The sequence below is a fragment of the Drosophila ananassae genome (assembly GCF_017639315.1).
Source record: "Drosophila ananassae strain 14024-0371.13 chromosome 4 unlocalized genomic scaffold, ASM1763931v2 tig00000061, whole genome shotgun sequence".
Taxonomy (NCBI): domain Eukaryota; kingdom Metazoa; phylum Arthropoda; class Insecta; order Diptera; family Drosophilidae; genus Drosophila; species Drosophila ananassae.
Window position 1 is genome coordinate 3,538,125 of NW_025319038.1, and position 18,937 is coordinate 3,557,061.

The following is an 18,937-nucleotide window of genomic DNA, read 5'->3' on the forward strand; positions in this document are numbered from 1 at the left end:
TTCATGCCTGCGCGAGTCAGCCTTGGATACGGTGAGAGCTCTGGAAATAACTGACGCGAACTACGATGTGGCTCTTGACCTATTGCATCCTAATATTTCAGTCTCAGATTAATGAGATCCTGCAGCTTCGTGTGGTCGAGCCAGGGTCTGTTGCGACTTTGCGGGAGCTTTCGGATCGGTTCAATGGGCATATGCGGGCTCTTATGAGTTCCGGATCAGCTGCCGAGATCCAAGGATGCTTGCTCCAAGGAGGACGACACACTTCCATCTTGGGAGTCCATGGCAGGATTCTTAGAGCAAAGGTGCCGGACTCTCGAAAGCGTTGACTTTTCTTTGGCGGCGTATTCACCAGCTAACCAAGTAGGCCGAGGTGGATCGTCCAATAACCGATCTTCGTGCATGGTTATTAACGCTAGTCCTGCTCTCTGCGCCCTGTGTGGTGTTTCGGCGCACGAGCTTCCTTCTTGTCAAAAGTTCAGTGCTTTGCCAATTGAGGAACGGTAAGATGAAGTGCGGCGTCTGACTCGCTGTTTTTTTTGTCTAGCGGATGGAACTCTTGCTCGCGGATGCCCAGTTTCCCGCTGCTCGACGTGCAATCACCGTCATCATATTCTGTTGCACCCTCGCGGGCAGGTTTCACCCGCAAGAGTGTCACGTCCCATCGTGAGTTGCTGTTGCTGAGTTGCGCATTTGCTGTTGCGAACCCATCCCGCTCAATCAACACTGTTGTGACCCAGGATCGCAATGCTGAGCTAGTGCTCCTGCCAACAGCCAATGTACTCGTTCGTGGTCCAGATCGACCTTCTTGCCTTCTTGCCTTGCCGAGCTTTATTGGATTCCGGTTCACAAGTGCATCTCATCTCGTCGCGGCTGACGAATGAACTTCAGCTTTGCCGCTCCAAGTACTCTACAACAGTGGCCGGTTTCGGCGGGGCTGGATTTGAAACGGATGGAGCATCTGTTAATGCTAAAAGTCCCGCCTTAGCTCTTATTCAGTGGAAATTGAGGCTGTTGTAGCTTCACATATTACAGACTATCAGCCTAGCCATGACGTTCTGGAAGATTCCTGGCAATATGGATCTAGCTGACCCCAACTTCCACAAAACGCAGCGAGTGGACATGCTGATTGGAGCCGGCTTATTCTTTGACCTGTTGTCGGCTGGCCAAATCCAGTTAGGTCACGGGCTCCCCATTGCTCAGAACACTCGATTTGGCTGGGTGTTTTCTGGACGCGGTGAACTATCACGGGATGTATCTGCGGGGGAGGATGTTGGGCCAAGCAGCCACCAAAAAATGCAAGCTCTTAGGTTTTATCACTTGTTATTCGGCATTGTTTTGGATCGGTCGCGGAATTTGTTTTGGGGTTAAATCGACCCATAATAAATTGAATATTAAAATTGAACCTTGTCTATTAATTCAGTCGCTATCACAACGCTGATAGCTCAAAATTTTTTTTTTTCTTCAATTTTGATTGTCTACTTCAGTGATTTCATTTTTTTATTTATTACGTATTGTGTTTCATTTTATTATGTTGTATTGAAATATTTTGATTTTAAATGTGTCTGGTAGTTCGGTTATTTGAATGTCCTTGTTGTTTCTAAATATTGTTTGGAAATGGTCCGCCAGGCTATTAGCTATTAGACCAAGAGTTCGACTTTGTTTTTATTGGAAGCTTGTAATAGGATGTATAGGATATAACGAAATCCAGAAAGGGTTGTTGTTTCTAGAGATGGCCTCCAGCGATATCGATAATCCCGTGAGTTATCGAGTTCGATTGTGCTATCGTAAGCACTTAGGGTTACCACACTAGCACCCTTCTAGAGTTCCAGTTAGGAAAGATACTTTGGGAACCTGACTCTGGGAATCTGACTCATTGTCCTGATCTTGATAACTGCTCGGTTGGCTGGGCAGTTGGCGCTGTCGTTTTCTCTTGAGTCGGAGGTGATTCGTTTTGGAAGATGCTGGTTTTAGTCAGTCGATGGAAACTTTGTTGTCCTTTGTGTGTCCTTTGAGCGTAAAGTACTTGTTGTGCTTTGCTAAAACTTCGAACGGACCCTCGTAGGTTGCTTCCAGGGGAGTTTTGACTCGATCCACTCTGACGAAGACGTGGGTACTATGGTTCAAATCCGGGTGCACAAATGGTGCACTGGCTTAGTGGTTAGTAGCTGACATATGTTTTTTCAAAGTGGCGGATGGCGTCCACTTTGGCTTCGGATGGTTTCCAGCCGTGCTGGTTGATGCCATGTCCCAGGAACGAGAGTTTTGATTTACCGAATTGGCACTTCTCGAAGTTCACGGTGAGATGTGCCTTTCGAAGGTAGTCAAGGATCGTACGGAGGTGCGTCTCGTGCTGCTCCTCGGATTACCCTCGATGATATCGTCGATGTATGCGAAAACAAAGTCGAGATCCTGCATTACGTTGTTTATGTGACACTGAAAAGTTTGCGCTGCATTGCGTAAGCCGAATGTCATGAACAAGAATTCGAATAGCCCAGAAGGAGTGATAATTGCTGTTTTGAAAATATCTTGCGGTTCGACAGGGATCTGGTGATACGCTTTTTGCAGGTCGATTTTTGAAAATATCTTTTTACCGTGTAGGATGCTCGTTACATCCAGTATGTACGGAATAGGGTATCGATCCGGCACTGTTACTTTGTTTAGTGCTCGGTAGTCGCCGCATGGTCGCCACTCTCCGTTTGTTTTCTTTACCAGGTGTAATGGACTTGACCAGTGGCTTTTTGAGGGGTGACATATTCCTTTTTCGATGAGGTAGGAGAACTCAGATTGTGCAGCTTTGAGTTTGTCGGGCGCTAGTCGTCGGGCGCGGGCGTGAGTAGGCGGGCCGTTGGTCGAGATGAAGTGCGTTACTTCAGACTCTGCTGGCAGCCGGTTCGAGTTGATCGTTGTATTCGAGATCGTGGTATTCGTGAAGCAACCTAGCGTTGATCACGTTGAGGCGCGTGACATGTTGATTTGTGCAGCGTAGCGCGATCGATGAGATTGCGTCGTTTCATATCGACGAGTAAGTCGAAATGTTGAAGGAAATTGGCTCTGAGGCGCGTGACATGTTGATTCGTGCAGCGTAGCTCGATCGATGAGTTTGCGTCGTTTCATATCGACAAGTAAGTCAAAATGTTGAAGGAAATCGGCTCCAATGATAGCGCAGTTGACGTCAGCTAATACGAAGGTCCAAACGAAGTTTCGTCCCAATCCCAGCGACAATGTTATGCGTTTTTCTCCATAGGTTTGTATCTTCGTACCATTGGCGGCGAAAAGAAGCTTTGGAGTGAGCATAGTTTTTGCGATTCTGCAGGGTGGCATCACTGAAATGTCGGCGCCGGTGTCGATGAGAAATTTAGTTTTGGAGTAATTGTCGTTGATGGCGAGGCGGGCAATTGTGTTGTGGTCTTCTTCGAATTTGTCCGCCGAATACAAAGACTGTTTTAGTTTTTTGGATCGGATGAAAACGAGCACGGTTTTTTTTTTCATTTCTGGCGACATTTCTGGGCGGCGTTGCCAAATTTGCTGTGGTACCAACACAAGCCTGAAGTCGTGACGCTGTTGCGATCCGTTAATGTGGCTGAACTGTTCTTGCGGTAACAGTTTTTGAATAACGCTTTGATTTGTTGCTCGATGCGGTCTAGACGTTCGTCTAAACGGTGCTGCTGGATGGCGCCGATTTGGCGTCAGCGGTGCGTATATGATGAAAGTCGCCGACTTCCATCACTTTGTCTGCCAACTTACCTAAGTCTGCTAGGCAGGCGTCCGATGCTTGCTAGATCGCTTGCAGCCACAGTGCTTTAAAGAATGTTTCGTCAACTTTGTTTGCGACGAGTGCGTTTAGCTCGTTGAGCAGTTGTGTGGGGCGCTTGTCACCAAATCAACTTCAGGGTTTTCTTCTCCTCGCTTTCGCAGAACCGTTCCAAAATGCATGACTTTAAGTTTTCGTACTTTCCTGTGCCTGGTTATTTCAGTTATTCCTGCCGGAAAGAATTGGGCTTCGATTTGCGACAGCCATAATTCTGGGTGCTCGGTCCAAAAGGGCGGAATTTTAACAGCTACGTGGTTAATAACTGCGTCTGAATCGCGAGTATCGGTATCGTTGTGTGGTGTCGTTGTTTGCCATTGTAAGCACCGGCGCTCGCGTCTATATAGTGATCAATGTTCGTTTATTCACTATATATTTACTTAAAACTAATAAAAAGTAACAAAGGCGCACCTAGCGGCGGATGAGACTGTCGATGCCGTTAGGAGCAAAAAGTGTTGCTGTTTCTAGAGATGGCCTCCAGCGATATCGATACTCCCGTGAGTTATCGAGTTCGATTGTGCTATCGTAAGCACTTAGGGTTCCCACAGTATTAAGTCTAATATTGGTATTAAGATTTAGACAATAGCTGAAAAAATTAAAAAACCGCTTTAATAGGCCCGGAATGGCCCGGTTTGGGCTATTGGCACATTTAATAAAAATCAGTTCAATTAAGGCATCAAAAATAAGTTAAACACAATAGGAAAACATTAAGAGATATAAATAAACAAGATGTATTGAAAACAAATATATTGCTTTTTTTATAATTAAGGAAATTTACGAAAATGATTTTTAACACTTAAATCATTCTCAAAATCAAACTTTAGGGGAAAACAAATTTGTACTTAATGAATCATTTTTTTTTTTTTGAAATAAATAAAGTTGTTGTTTGTTATAATCCTTGTGCATTCGTACTCGGTTTAAGTAGAAAATTTTTGGTGTTTCTCTCAATGTATTGCCAATAAATAGTTTTCGCTCTTCAGACTTTTGCGCAAAAAACTAAAAGTTGGTTATTTGTGCCTAATTGTTCTTGCCTAACAAGTACTTTTTGAGTGTTTTTTCTTGTTGTAATGTGAACTTTGCTATTGCGCTTTTTGTTTCTGTTGTTCTTCTGTTATTTGGAAACCACGTATCTCGGTCTGTTTGTAACATTGTAGATAATTTTAGTTTCTGTGGTGATTGGTGCTATGCTTATTGTTATTGCAGAGGGTATTCTAATTTTGGCCAAAAGTGTGCAACGCAGTGATGGAGACATCTGCGACCCTATAAAGTATACATATTCTTGATCAGGATCACCTCCGTAGTCGATATGAGCATGTCCGTCTGTCCGTTTTTATGCAAACTAGTTTCTCAGTTTTAGAGCTATCGAGTTGAAACTTTGCACACATCCTTCGTTTATTTGCAGGAAGTATATCAGTCGGAACGGCCGGGATTCCACACATGGTAAATTTGACCAATATATCTTATGTACAAAATTTCATACGGATCGTCCGCCTATATACTATAGCTGTCATAGAACGATCGGAATTTGAATGACTTTGTTGATTTTTAAGTTAGAAAAATGGGACTTAGTACAGATTCTACTTTGAACAAAATAATCTGAATTGCCGAATTCGAATTGAAATTGGCAAAACTTTGATGTTTTTTAAGCTAGAGTGATAGGACTTTCTACGGATTCCATTTTGGGCAATCTTATTTGTTCGGCCAAATTTCATCAGGATCGGCCGACTATATCCAATAGCCACCATATGACTGAACGATCGGAAATGGCATAACCTTAACTGCAAGGGTATATCAAGGGTATCTCATTGTCTCTGTGGCAAGCCCAATGAAATTAAACGTCCTAACACCTATGTACCGATTTTCAGCCCAACCCTGGAACTAATTTGTTCGCTCTACCGCAAATAAACACTGAAGTAGCGACGGATCCAATACTATTTTGGCTTACTGATACTGCTGAAATCAACAAGAATAAACCTTAACTAGCGCTAAATAATGTTAAATGCAAAATCTTCAACGGGATCACATGACTTGTCTATCCCGATAAATGAAAAAATTGATTATAAATTATAATTATAATTGGCGTATTAAAATTAACGAACAAAAGTGAAAAGCTCCAACTCACATTAAGGTATTATATACCTGGGTACCTACCCAGCCTCCGATGCGTCACAAACTCCCGATGTTTTTTGCGCCTATATATCTAAATAACTGCAAGTTACTGATACTAATACTTAACTGATACTTAACTGCAAGGGTATATCAACTTCGGCTTCGCCTGAATTTAGCTTTCTTGTTTTGTTCAAAAGTTTTCATTAGTGAAAACTCTCTTATATCAGATATTCGTTTATGCCAATAGCTCGGATATAAATTGTTATCCTTATGAGCATTTCCGAATCAATTTAATTCTTGCTAATATCTCGCAGCCTCTTAGCGAAAACAAATAACAATAATAACAACGCGGAGGTATTTATATATATGATAGAAATAGAAATTTTAAACTAATTAATATTAATACTAATTTAACTACTAAATATTTTTTTAATTTTCTTACCATCACAATTGCCAGTTTCCGCATTAAGTGTGTATCCCGTTCCGCAACTTTGAAGACGCTGTTAATGATACGTAGGTTACATTTTATTAAAACCGTATTGTGACAAGGAACGTAAGAAACTGAAGCATGTTTTTGGTTTTGACAAATCTATAAGGGATTAGGTGGGTTTACTCGGCCAAGAAAAGGGCTATTTCCAAAAATTTTTTTTATATAAAGAATGAAAAATTGTATTACAACTTTTAAGTTTCTTAAGGAGGCAAGATAGTTTGAGACTTCAAAAAAAATTTTTTTTCAAAAATTTTTTATATAATAGAACAGTATCTCAGGAATATCCTGTGAAAGTTTCATGTCGATCGGACTAAAGCTCGCTGAGATACCGATTTTCTAGTTACTTTCTCTCCATATCCTTTCAATTGCTCTTAAAACTTTAGACGCGTTTTTCTCAAAACACTTTTTTCAAGTCGGTGCGTAACGTAACTCAAAAAGTAATGCTTGGATGTAAATAAAATTTTTCACAAATCTTTAATACAATAAATACTTGCGGAGAAACGAACGCTTTTTATACCCTTGCAGAGGGTATTATAATTTTGGTCAAAAGTGTGCAACGCAGTGAAGGAGACATCTCCGACCCTATAAAGTATATATATTCTTGATCAGGATCACCTCCTGAGTCGATATGAGCATGTCCGTCTGTCCGTCTGTCCGTCTGTCCGTTTCTACGCAATCTAGTCTCTCAGTTTTAAAGCTATCGAGTTGAAACTTTGCACACACCCTTCTTTCCTTTGCAGGCAGTATATAAGTCGGAACGGCCGGGATCGGTCGACTATATCCTATAGCTGCCATATAACTGATTGATCGGAAATGCCATAACTTTGGTGTTTTTAAAGTTAGAGGGTTGGGACTTTCCACACATGTTATATTTGACCAAAATATCTTGTGTGCAAAATTTCATAAGGATCGGCCGACTATATCCTATAGCTGTCATAGAACGATCGAAATTGGCATAACTTTGGTGTTTTTTAAGTTAGAAAGATGGGATTTGGTACAGATTACTCTTTTGGCACAATAATTCGATATGCCAAATTTCACAAGGATCGGCCAACTATATACGATCCGCTACATATCTAATAATATAAGATGCGTGGCGCCACCTAGCGGACTGCGACTGAACTGCAAGGGTATATAAACTTCGGCTCCGCTCGAAGTTAGCTTTCCCTTCTTGTTTTTATGTAAAAATGGTACCTCCGACTTTACAACCGCGCCAAAATTTTAAAATCGCATATTTTTATACCCTTGGAGAGGGTATTATAATTTTGGTCAAAAGTGTGCAACGCAGTGAAGGAGACATCTCCGACCCTATAAAGTATATATATTCTTGATCAGGATCACCTCCTGAGTTGATATGAGCATGTCCGTCTGTCCGTCTGTCCGTCTGTCTGTCTGTCTGTCTGTCGGTTTCTACGCAAACTAGTCTCTCAGTTTTAAAGCTATCGAGTTGAAACTTTGCACACACCCTTCTTTCCTTTGCAGGCAGTATATAAGTCGGAACGGCCGGGATCGGTCGACTATATCCTATAGCTGCCATATAACTGATTGATCGGAAATGCCATAACTTTGGTGTTTTTAAAGTTAGAGGGTTGGGACTTTCCACACATGTTATATTTGACCAAAATATCTTGTGTGCAAAATTTCATAAGGATCGGCCGACTATATCCTATAGCTGTCATAGAACGATCGAAATTGGCATAACTTTGGTGTTTTTTAAGTTAGAAAGATGGGATTTGGTACAGATTACTCTTTTGGCACAATAATTCGATATGCCAAATTTCACAAGGATCGGCCAACTATATACGATCCGCTACATATCTAATAATATAAGATGCGTGGCGCCACCTAGCGGACTGCGACTGAACTGCAAGGGTATATAAACTTCGGCTCCGCTCGAAGTTAGCTTTCCCTTCTTGTTTTTATGTAAAAATGGTACCTCCGACTTTACAACCGCGCCAAAATTTTAAAATCGCATATTTTTATACCCTTGGAGAGGGTATTATAATTTTGGTCAAAAGTGTGCAACGCAGTGAAGGAGACATCTCCGACCCTATAAAGTATATATATTCTTGATCAGGATCACCTCCTGAGTTGATATGAGCATGTCCGTCTGTCCGTCTGTCCGTCTGTCTGTCTGTCTGTCTGTCGGTTTCTACGCAAACTAGTCTCTCAGTTTTGGAGCTATCGAGTTGAAACTTTGCACAACCCCTTCTTTCCTTTGCAGGCAGTATATAAGTCGGAACGGCCGGGATCGGTCGACTATATCCTATAGCTGCCATATAACTGATTGATCGGAAATGCCATAACTTTGGTGTTTTTAAAGTTAGAGGGTTGGGACTTTCCACACATATTATATTTGACCAAAATATCTTATGTACAAAATTTCATAAGGATCGGCCGACTATATCCTATAGCTGTCATAGAACGATCGAAATTGGCATAACTTTGGTGTTTTTTAAGTTAGAAAGATGGGATTTGGTACAGATTCTTTTTTTGTGAAAAACAATCCGATCTGCCAATTTTTATAAGGATCGGCCGACTATATACGATCCGCTATATATTTAATAATATAAGATGCGTGGCGCCACCTAGTGGACTGCGACTGAACTGCAAGGGTATATCAACTTCGGCTCCGCCCGAAGTTAGCTTTCCTTTCTTGTTCAAAATGGTTTCGTTCAAACGCAAATCAAACTAATTTCCGATAACACTGTAAGCCAGACTTTACGTACCGCAAGATAATAATTTTATGAAGCGACTCCGGCCGACTGCCCGTCACGGGATAAATTATAATGTTTTTTTTTTTTTTCGCGGTTTTTACTCCATACGTACAGCCCACCTCCCGTCCAATCGAACGAGGGACGCTGACGCGTGACGTTCGGCTCAAATCGCGGAAATAGATCCGAGACAGTTAAGCGAAAAATAGGAGAAAGATATCACGAGGAAGAGTGTTGCACAGATAAGGCGGTTAATATAAGCGATTTAAGGTTGTTAGTAGAGTAAAGTAACAAAATGTGGTAGAGACCATTGTAGTCCAAACATAATACCCCCATAATAATAGTCCCAGAACGGATCGTCTTGTGCATATGTCGAACTACAATGGCTGAGGAGTAGAGGACGAAAGTTTCTAGTCCTTCTACTAGGAACGTTAAAATTTAAGCGTGTTAGTAAATGCTGGCAGTCTATATTTCTAGGTAAAGATGCGCATCCCAATTAAGTCCCCTAAGAGCAAAAGTAAGGACGTTTTTTCGTACAGATTCAATGTGATCTTGGTTTACTCTATATTGAGGACTCCAGACACACGATCCATACTCAAGAATCGGATGGACCAGTGATGTATATAACGTTTTAGTTATGTACGTGTCATTAAATTCTTTTGACCATCTTTTTATAAAACCAAGCACACCCATAGCTTTATTGACCATGGTAGATATATGATCGGTAAACTTAAGTCTCAAATCTAATAGGACACCTAGATCGTTAACCTAAGTTAATCGTTCTAAGGCGTTCCCATAGAGAAAGTACATAGCCTGGTGAGGACTAGATCGGTAAAAAGACATGAGTTTACATTTCGATCCATTAAGCTTTAGATTATTTGCTAAACACCAATTTTGAAGTTTATCCAAATCGAATTGAAGTCTAGACTGGGCGAAAGTGAATTTATGCTGAAGGCATAGCTTAACGTCATCAGCGTACATAAGTAAAAGTGAATTAGTTAAGGCAAGGGGAAAGTCGTTAATAAACCGTGTAAGATGGCTTCCTTGGGGCACCCCAGATGTGGCGCGGACTAAACGCGAGGTAACATCTTTAAAGAAAACACTTTAGGTTCTCCCAGATAAGTAGCTCGAAATCCACATAAGAAGATCAGTCGGGAATCCCAAAAGACTGAGTTTACTTATAAGAAGCGAATGGTTAACAGAGTCAAATGCTTTACTGAAGTCAGTGTAAATGACGTCTGTTTGTAAGCCATTCCGGAAGCCATCCGTGATAAAAGATGTTAGCTCCAATAAGTTGGTAGTGGTGGAGCTGCGCTTCATGAAGCCATGCTGGCACGGAGTTATTATTGAACTACATAGGTGTTGCAAATGTCGAGTGATAAGTTTTTCAAAAAACTTTGGAATTGCTGACAATTTAGAGATGCCTTTATAATTTGCAGCGTCGGATTTTTTCCTTTTTTTTATGCAGCGGAATAATGAAGGATTCGTTCCACATAAGGGGAAAGATCGAAGTTTCCAGCGATAGATTAAAGAGTTTAACGAGCGGTTTGCACAGTGCCTCGGCGCAGTTCTTCAGAACACAGCCTGGTACTCCATCAGGGCCTGGCGAATACACGGGCTTGATCTTAAGAAGATCCGATAACACGCCACTTTTATCGAAAGATGGGCAAAATATAAGGTTGGCTGATTGGATATCATAAGTGTAAGGCTGAGCTTTTTCTAGGTGAATACGTAGTTTGAAAATACTGTGCAAAGAGATCGGCCATTGCCTGATTAGTCTTCGCATAAGAGTTCTCAAACGTAAGCAGTGGGGGAAAAGATACATGTTTACGCTTAGTGTTTACAAAGTTATAAAACTGCTTCGGATCCTGAGTAAACTGAATCCTGCAACGGCGAATATAACACCTATAACATTCTGCTTTATGCACGGTGAAATTGGAACGAGCTACTAAGTATCTTGAATAACTAACTGTGCAGCCAGATAATCTATGTTTATTTAAAAGTCTACTCATACTATTCTTTAAATTTATAAGATGCCAAGGCGGATTCGTTGAAGCGGACGGATATTTCCACGGCACACAAGCATCAAAAAATGAGTTTAAAGTAAAATACAATTTTTGTAATGCGATGTTCTTAACCTCACATGCCAGTAAATCAGACCAATCAAATTCCGAGATAAACTTATTTAATTTCAGAAAGTCAGCCTTACGGAAGAAACGAACTTTATGAGATTTAAGTGTAGACTTAAGGTCAATTAAGCAGTTGTTTTCGATTGAAAGCTCAAGAGTGGGAATGGATCCTCAGGGTCAGAAAGGGGCAAAGTTCTGGAAAGAGTAATTCCATCAAGATCAGAAACGAAATATAAGTCCAACAGCCGACCTAAAGAATTTCGAACTTGGTTAATTTGCCCGAGTGACATGTCAAACATTCTCACAGGGAAGTCGCGGTGGGAGTTAAGCTGAAAAGACGGTGAATTTTCAACATTTGACCACATAAGTTCTGGGATATTAAAGTCACCCAGAGCTATCAGCTGTTCACCATCAGACAGACGATCGAAAACTAAACGAATAGCGGACAATTGTTGCCAGTATGTTGGCGGTTCGGACGAAGGTGGTATGTAGGAACCGGTAACATACAAAGATTGATCGGACAAAGTGATTTTGATGCAAAGGAATTCAATGTCACCAAACTCTTGTGATTTTACCTCTTCAGAAGCGAGTTTGGAGTCTACAGAGATTAACGCTCCTCCTCCCCTTCGCAAAGTTCTATCACATCTAAAAGTTGTTTACCTACTAGGAAAAACTTCGGAGCTTAAGATCTCCGGCTTTAACCAAGTTTCTGTAAATACAATAATGTGAGATGTTAACTATAAGAATACAGTTTGGAAAGTTTACTACGTAACCCTCTTGTATTCTGATAGGTAAGTGTTAATCAAGACATTAGTTTTTTAAAACTGAGGAAGATGAGGTGGAAGGTTGGTCAGTGGCCGTAACATGTGGGAGTTTTACACCCACAGGTTTGGTTATTTTTTTTTCACCGTACTTGGCTGATGTTCTTGGACGAAAATATTCGGAACATGCTGGCGGAACAAATCGTCTTGAACATCTGCAAGGGCACACGTATTTTGAAAGATGACGTGTGCCTGGGGTATGAATATTTACATTTTGTAATGTCCACCACCTTTATGTCGACTTTTGTTTTGGTTTTGATGTAAGCCGAGATATCAATCTCAGAAGTATCAGGGGCAAGCCGGGAAACAAAAATATGTTTCGATGGTGGGATCACCTGCAAGGGTTTTGGTGCCGCCGTAACTAATGCAATTTTACGAAAACCACTAATCAACTCCTTGACAGTGGCGGCGCTAGCCTCGTTGGCGCTCGGGGCGAAAGACGCTCCTCCCTCCCCCCCCCCCAATGTAATTTTAATAATTACATTGTTGGAATACTTAGAACAAGTCACGGAACATCGCGTTTTTTAAAATTTAACTATTCTTGCCTTCGCCTCTGCAAAAGCAGTGATGATATAATTATAATCTACTGATGTAGCTATGCCAAAACTTTTTTGCTTTTTTTTTTTTCCCCCCAAAATTTTTTTCACCAATTACACCAATTTTGCCGCCCCTTAGTCTTGGCGCTCGGGGCGACTGCCCCTTTATACTGCCCCTCTATAGTAGCAATAGAATAGAAGCAACACCGTAAGAGATGAAGAAGCAGAGTGGGGCTATGTTTGGAAGAAAAATTTATAAAATTATTATTTTACCTCCAAATGTATCACTAGATACGGATCTATGAATTGTAATTCGTTTATTATTATACCCTTGCAGAGGGTATTCTGCCAAACAGTACAACTTCAGTAGTAACAACAATTACTGAAGTGATTTCCAGACTAAGAGGCAACGTCAAAGGCGAAACTGTAGAAGTATTATCAGCTAAACTGATGAATCTACAACAACGAAACAAAACTGCTAACCAATATACATCAGAGGTTGAGCAAATGACAAAAGCTTTAGAAAGTGCGTACATAGCGGACGGCCTACCACTTGCGTTAGCCAGAAGTTATTCTACACAGTCTGGAGTTAAGGCAATGGCAAATAATTGCTCAATTGATAAGGTAAAACTTATCATGCAGGCTGGCACCTTCAACACCATGAATGACGCCATATCCAAATTGTCGTCCAGTTGCACGGAAGCAACTGGACAACCTAATACTGTCCTTTATTTTAAAAATTATTCACAGCGTGGTGGAAACCGCGGACGTGGAAATTTCAGAGGAAACTCTCCTGGTGGTAAAAATAAGTACAACTAAAACAATTCCAATTATAACAATAATGGACAAGGCCAGTATAGAGAAACTCAAGAGGCCGTGGCAAATCGAATCGAGGCCACAATAATAGTAACACAAATAATAAGGTGAGAGTTTCCCAGAATAATTCGGACAACTCTCACCCTTCAGATGTTCAGCAGTTGGCAGTTATGCGGTTCATACAATCAATCATAGCTTAAATATATTTGTAGACTTTTATAATGTAAAGACGAATAAAAAACTTTCATTTTTATTAGATACTGGTGCAGTCATATCTCTGTTAAAGGAAATTTTGATATCTTTCATGATATCCAAATCAATAAGGAAATCTATATTTAAGGCATAGGCCAAGATATAATACAGTCGAACGGACTAATTTCAATAGAGATACAGACAGGTAAATACATAATTCCACACGATTTTCACTTAGTAAATTTGCACATCGCACTACCTTGTGATGGAATAATAGGCATTGATTTCATTAAGAAATTCAATTGCCAATTAAATTTCAGACTAAATGAAGATTGGCTCATAATGAGACCAATTTGAATTTCCCAATTTATGTTCCAATAACATACAGTTCTGGTAGTAATTCCATTGTTCTACCAGCAAGATCCCAAGTTGTCCCAAAGATTCATCTATCATCAGATGAAGAAAGTATATTAATACCTAATCAGGAAATTCAACATGGCATTTATGTTGCGAACACGGTCGCAACAACCAAAAATGCATTTGTCCGATTAATGAATACAACCAGTAATGATCAAATAGTAAATATTCACAGTTTAAAATATGAACCACTTTCGAACTATGACATAGTTCACAAAAATCCAGAAAATAGAGAAAAAACTGTATTATCTCAATTAGCTAAAAATTTCCCGCCACAATTCAAAAACGAACTGACTAATTTTTGCACCCAGCTTAGTGATGTATTCGGACTCGAAACCTAATCAATCACTACCAACAATTTCTACAAGCAAAAGCTAAGATTAAAGGATGATGAACCAGTTTACATAAAGAATTATAGAAGTCCACATAGTCAGAAGGATGAAATTAATATACAGGTACAAAAATTAATAGACAATAAAATAGTAGAACCGTCTTTATCAGCCTATAACAGCCCACTTTTATTAGTTCCGAAGAAATCACTTCCCGGATCTGATAAGGAAAAATGGCGATTAGTAATTGACTATCGTCAAATTAATAAAAAACTGTTATCGGATAAATTCCTGCTACCTAGAATTGATGATATTTTGGATCAATTAGGAAGAGCAAAATATTTCTCATGTCTGGACTTAATGTCTGGCTTTCATCAAATCGAACTTAAAAAAGGTTCCAGGAATATTACGTCATTTTCAACGAGCAATGGCTCGTATCGTTTTACACGATTGCCTTTCTGTTTAAAAATAGCGCCTAATTCATTTCACAGGATGACTATTGCATTCTCGGGATTAGACCCTTCACAAGCATTCATTTATATGTATGACTTAATAGTTGTTCCGAAAAACATATGCTTAAAAACTTAACTGATGTTTTTCAGAAATGTAGGGAATACAACCTTAAGTTACATCCTGAAAAATGCTCATTTTTTATGCATGAAGTCTCCTTTCTGGGACATAAATTCACTGATAAAGGAATCTTGTCAGACGACAAAAAATACGACGTCATTAAAAATTACCCAGTCCCTCATGAGGCGGACAGCGCTAGAATATTTGTTGCATTTTGCAATTATTATAGACGTTTTATCAAAAATTTTGCCAACTATGCTCGTCACATAAAATGATTTTGTAAAAAAGATGTTAAATTCGAATGGACAACTGATTGCCAGAATGTCTTCGAACATCTCAAATCGGCACTAGTAAATCCGAATTTATTACAATACCCAGATTTCAGCAAAGAATTTTGCATAATAACGGATGCAAGTAAGCAAGCGTGTGGAGCGGTTTTAATTCAAAACAAAAATGGACTCCAACTTCCAGTTGCTTATGCATCAAGATCGTTTACTAACGGTGAAAGTAATAAAAGTACAACAGAATAATAATTGACAGCAATTAACTTATTTCAATACCTTATATTGAATTAGAGGTGGGCATGGGCTGAATTTTTCGACACGGCCCAACACGACACGACAGCTTAGTTTTTTTAGCACGCACGCACACGCACGGCCAAAAATTTTGCCAACACGGCCCAACACGGCCCAACACGAAAAATAATATTTACATTACAAAAAATTGTTTTTTTCTCGAAATTTCTAGAAAATACAAAATTTTTAATGCTTCGTGTTTTGTCGTGTTTTGGAAGGTCGGCACGAAAACGCACGCACGCGTGTTAAATTTTAATTTTCAACACGAACACGCGTGGCCACGCGTGCGCACGCGTGCCACGACGAAAACACGAGCCCATGCCCACCTCTATATTGAATAACTTATTTCAGACCATAAGTTTATGGTAGACACTTCACTGTCAAGACTGATCATAGACCTTTAATTTACCTGTTTCAATGACTTGAACTGGACTGGACTGGCGACTTGAACTGAAAGAATATAATTTCACTGTGGAATATCTGAAGGGAAAAGACAACTATGTCTAAATTACCGCAAGATTCGATGTTAGCGATTTATATACCAATGGAATTCTAGACTTAGGTCAATTTTTCCAAAGGCTTGAACTGCAAGCCGGTATAAATAAAATCAGCCAACTCAAAGTGGCACCGTGGGAAAATATCTTTGAATATACTTCAATAGATAATTTCAAATTTATGGGCAATAAAATATTGAAAACATTAAGAGTAGCGCTACTCAACAAAAAGATAAAGAAGCTATTCTGTCTAAATTCCATGACGATCCCATACAAGGAGGTCATACTGGTATTTCAAAAACTTCAGTAAAAATTAAAAGATATTATTTTTGGAAAAATATGACTCGAGATATCACAGACTACATACGAAAATGTCAGAAATTCCAGAAAGCTAAAGTAACTAAACATAGTAAGACCCCATTAACAATAACAGACACACCTATAAATGTTTTCGACAGAGTGATAGTGGACACTATTGGTCCGCTACCCAAATCAGAAAATGGTAACGAGTATGCAGTCCCTTTAATTTGTGAAATAAACTAAGTATTTAGTTGCCATACCTGTACCAAACAAGAACGCCAATACTGTCGCTAAAGCAATATTTGAATCCTTTATTCTGAAGTACGGTCCAATGAAGACGTTCATTACGGACATGGGAAGAGAATACAAGAATTCAATTATAGACAATTTGTGCAAGTATTTAAATATTAAAAATATTACGTCTACAGCACACCACCACCAGACAGTTGGAACAATAGAGAGAAGTCATAGAACTTTTAATGAATACATACGATCTTATATATCGGTTGATAAAACTGATTGGGACGTATGGATTCAATATTTTGTCTTTTGTTTCAACACGACCCTCTCTATGGCATATAGTTATTGTCCATATGAGCTAGTATTTGGTAAAACAAGTAATTTACCAATACAATTTAATAGCATAGATAGCATAGAAGGTATACATAATATAGATGATTATGGTAAAGAAAGTAAATACAGATTAGAAGTAGCATATAAAAGAGCTACGATAATGATAGAAGATCAAAAGAATAAAAATAAGGCACTATATGATCAGAGAGTAAACAATATAGATATATCAGTAGGAGATAAAGTTTTATTAAGAAATGAAACAGGTCATAAGTTACATTATAAATATACTGGTCCGTATAAAGTAACGGAAATAGGAGATAGAAATAATATTATAATACTTAACGACAAAAACAAAAAATAGACAGTTCATAAGGATAGACTAAAACACTTTATTTCATAACCACATTTAGTATGGCCAATGGCCATACATAGATAAAAACATATACATATATATATAAATATCTTTAATACATAAATATTTTTAACTCATTTCATTTGCTTTGTCGTTATTAAGTACAAATTAAAAAAAAAAAAAATTAAAAAAAACAAGAAAGGAAAGCTAACTTCGGGCGGAACCGAAGTTGATATATCCTTGCAGTTCAGTCGCAGTCCGCTAGGTGGCGCCACCCATCTTGTTTTATTAGATATATAGCGGATCGTTTATAGTCGGCCGATCCTTATGAAAATTGGCAGATCAGATTGTTTTCCCCAAAATAGAATCTGTACCAAATCCCATCTTTCTAACTTAAAAAACACCAAAGTTATGCCAATTTCGATCGTTCTATGACAGCTATAGGATATAGTCGGCCGATCCTTACGAAATTTTGTACATCCTATTTTGGTCAAATATAACATGTGTGGAAAGTCCCAACCCTCTAACTTAAAAAACAGCAAAGTTATGGCATTTCCGATCAATCAGTTATATGGCAGCTATAGGATATAGTCGACCGATCCCGGCCGTTCCGACTTATATACTGCCTGCAAAGGAAAGAAGGCTGTGTGCAAAGTTTCAACTCGATAGCTTTAAAACTGAGAGACTAGTTTGCGTAGAAACCGACAGACGGACAGACGGACCGACGGGCAGACGGACAGACGGACATGCTCATATCGACTCAGGAGGTGATCCTGATCAAGAATATATATACTTTATAGGGTCGGAGAGGTCTCCTTCACTGCGTTGCACACTTTTGACCAAAATTATAATACCCTCTGCAAGGGTATAAAAATAAAATAAAAATAAAATAAATAAAAAAAAATATATATGTATATATATATATACATATATATATTATCTTTTTTAAAAAAAATTGTATAGATAATAAGAACATAACAATGTACTAAGCAACAGCGTGCCAAATGCCCAAACACATTTCAAGTGCATACGTAATATGATATGCAATAGCATTCGCCGTTTAGAACCGAGTCAGCATGGTTCCCACGCTGACCACATATATACATATGTGCATGTATAACTCTCTGCCCGTTTCTACATACTGTAACTTGACTTATATATAAAATATATAAATCGGCTGCTCTGCCGCTGCGCCGACAGCTAGAAAGCCTTAATGTGAAAAAAACACAATTCATTCAAATAAAGACACTCAACTGGATAAGACACATCCTTTTCAATTCTACAAAATAATGGATGGAGCGATTAAAAACCCAACCACTTTGATAGACTTATTCGAAATGGTCTAAGCTAGCTTTCCTTTCTTGTTTTCCAGTTCCAGTACAAATGTAGCATTCGACATTTACAAGGGGCAGGCAGCGGAGGGCAGGCAAGCCGGCACACGGCAAGAAAGTTTCCTTGGAGGAATTTGGAGTATATGCTGAAGGACCCCCCCGTGAGTATGACCGACAGTCTCAAGTGCGGGATTTAGAGCGAATGCGCAAGGATCAATGATCCGTGGCTCAAGAACCCCCTGTGGGTAAATCCGGTAGCTTTACACGAGTCATAACGCCGAGAGCAAGCGCGAAAAGGAAACCCAGGGTAAATCAAGTCGGGTTGGTCCCGACCATGGTAAATCAAGTCGCTTTGGTGCCGAACATGACAGGTATCTTGGT

General features: G+C 39.5%; 1 protein-coding gene across 6 annotated transcripts in view; it reads right to left on the reverse strand.

Annotated features, from left to right (window-relative positions):
• LOC6506053 (fibulin-2) overlaps positions 1 to 18,937 on the reverse strand; it is a 483,847-nt gene that overhangs the window by 277,423 nt on the left and 187,487 nt on the right. For all 6 annotated transcript variants that reach the window (XR_004311308.2, XM_001966603.4, XM_032455788.2 and 3 more), the window contains one exon: positions 6,360 to 6,417. Coding sequence is in view for 5 of the 6 variants with exons in the window: in XM_001966603.4 (XP_001966639.2) it covers positions 6,360 to 6,417 (58 nt within the window). In the remaining variant the exon portion in view is untranslated. The remainder of the gene's footprint in view (positions 1 to 6,359; positions 6,418 to 18,937) is intronic.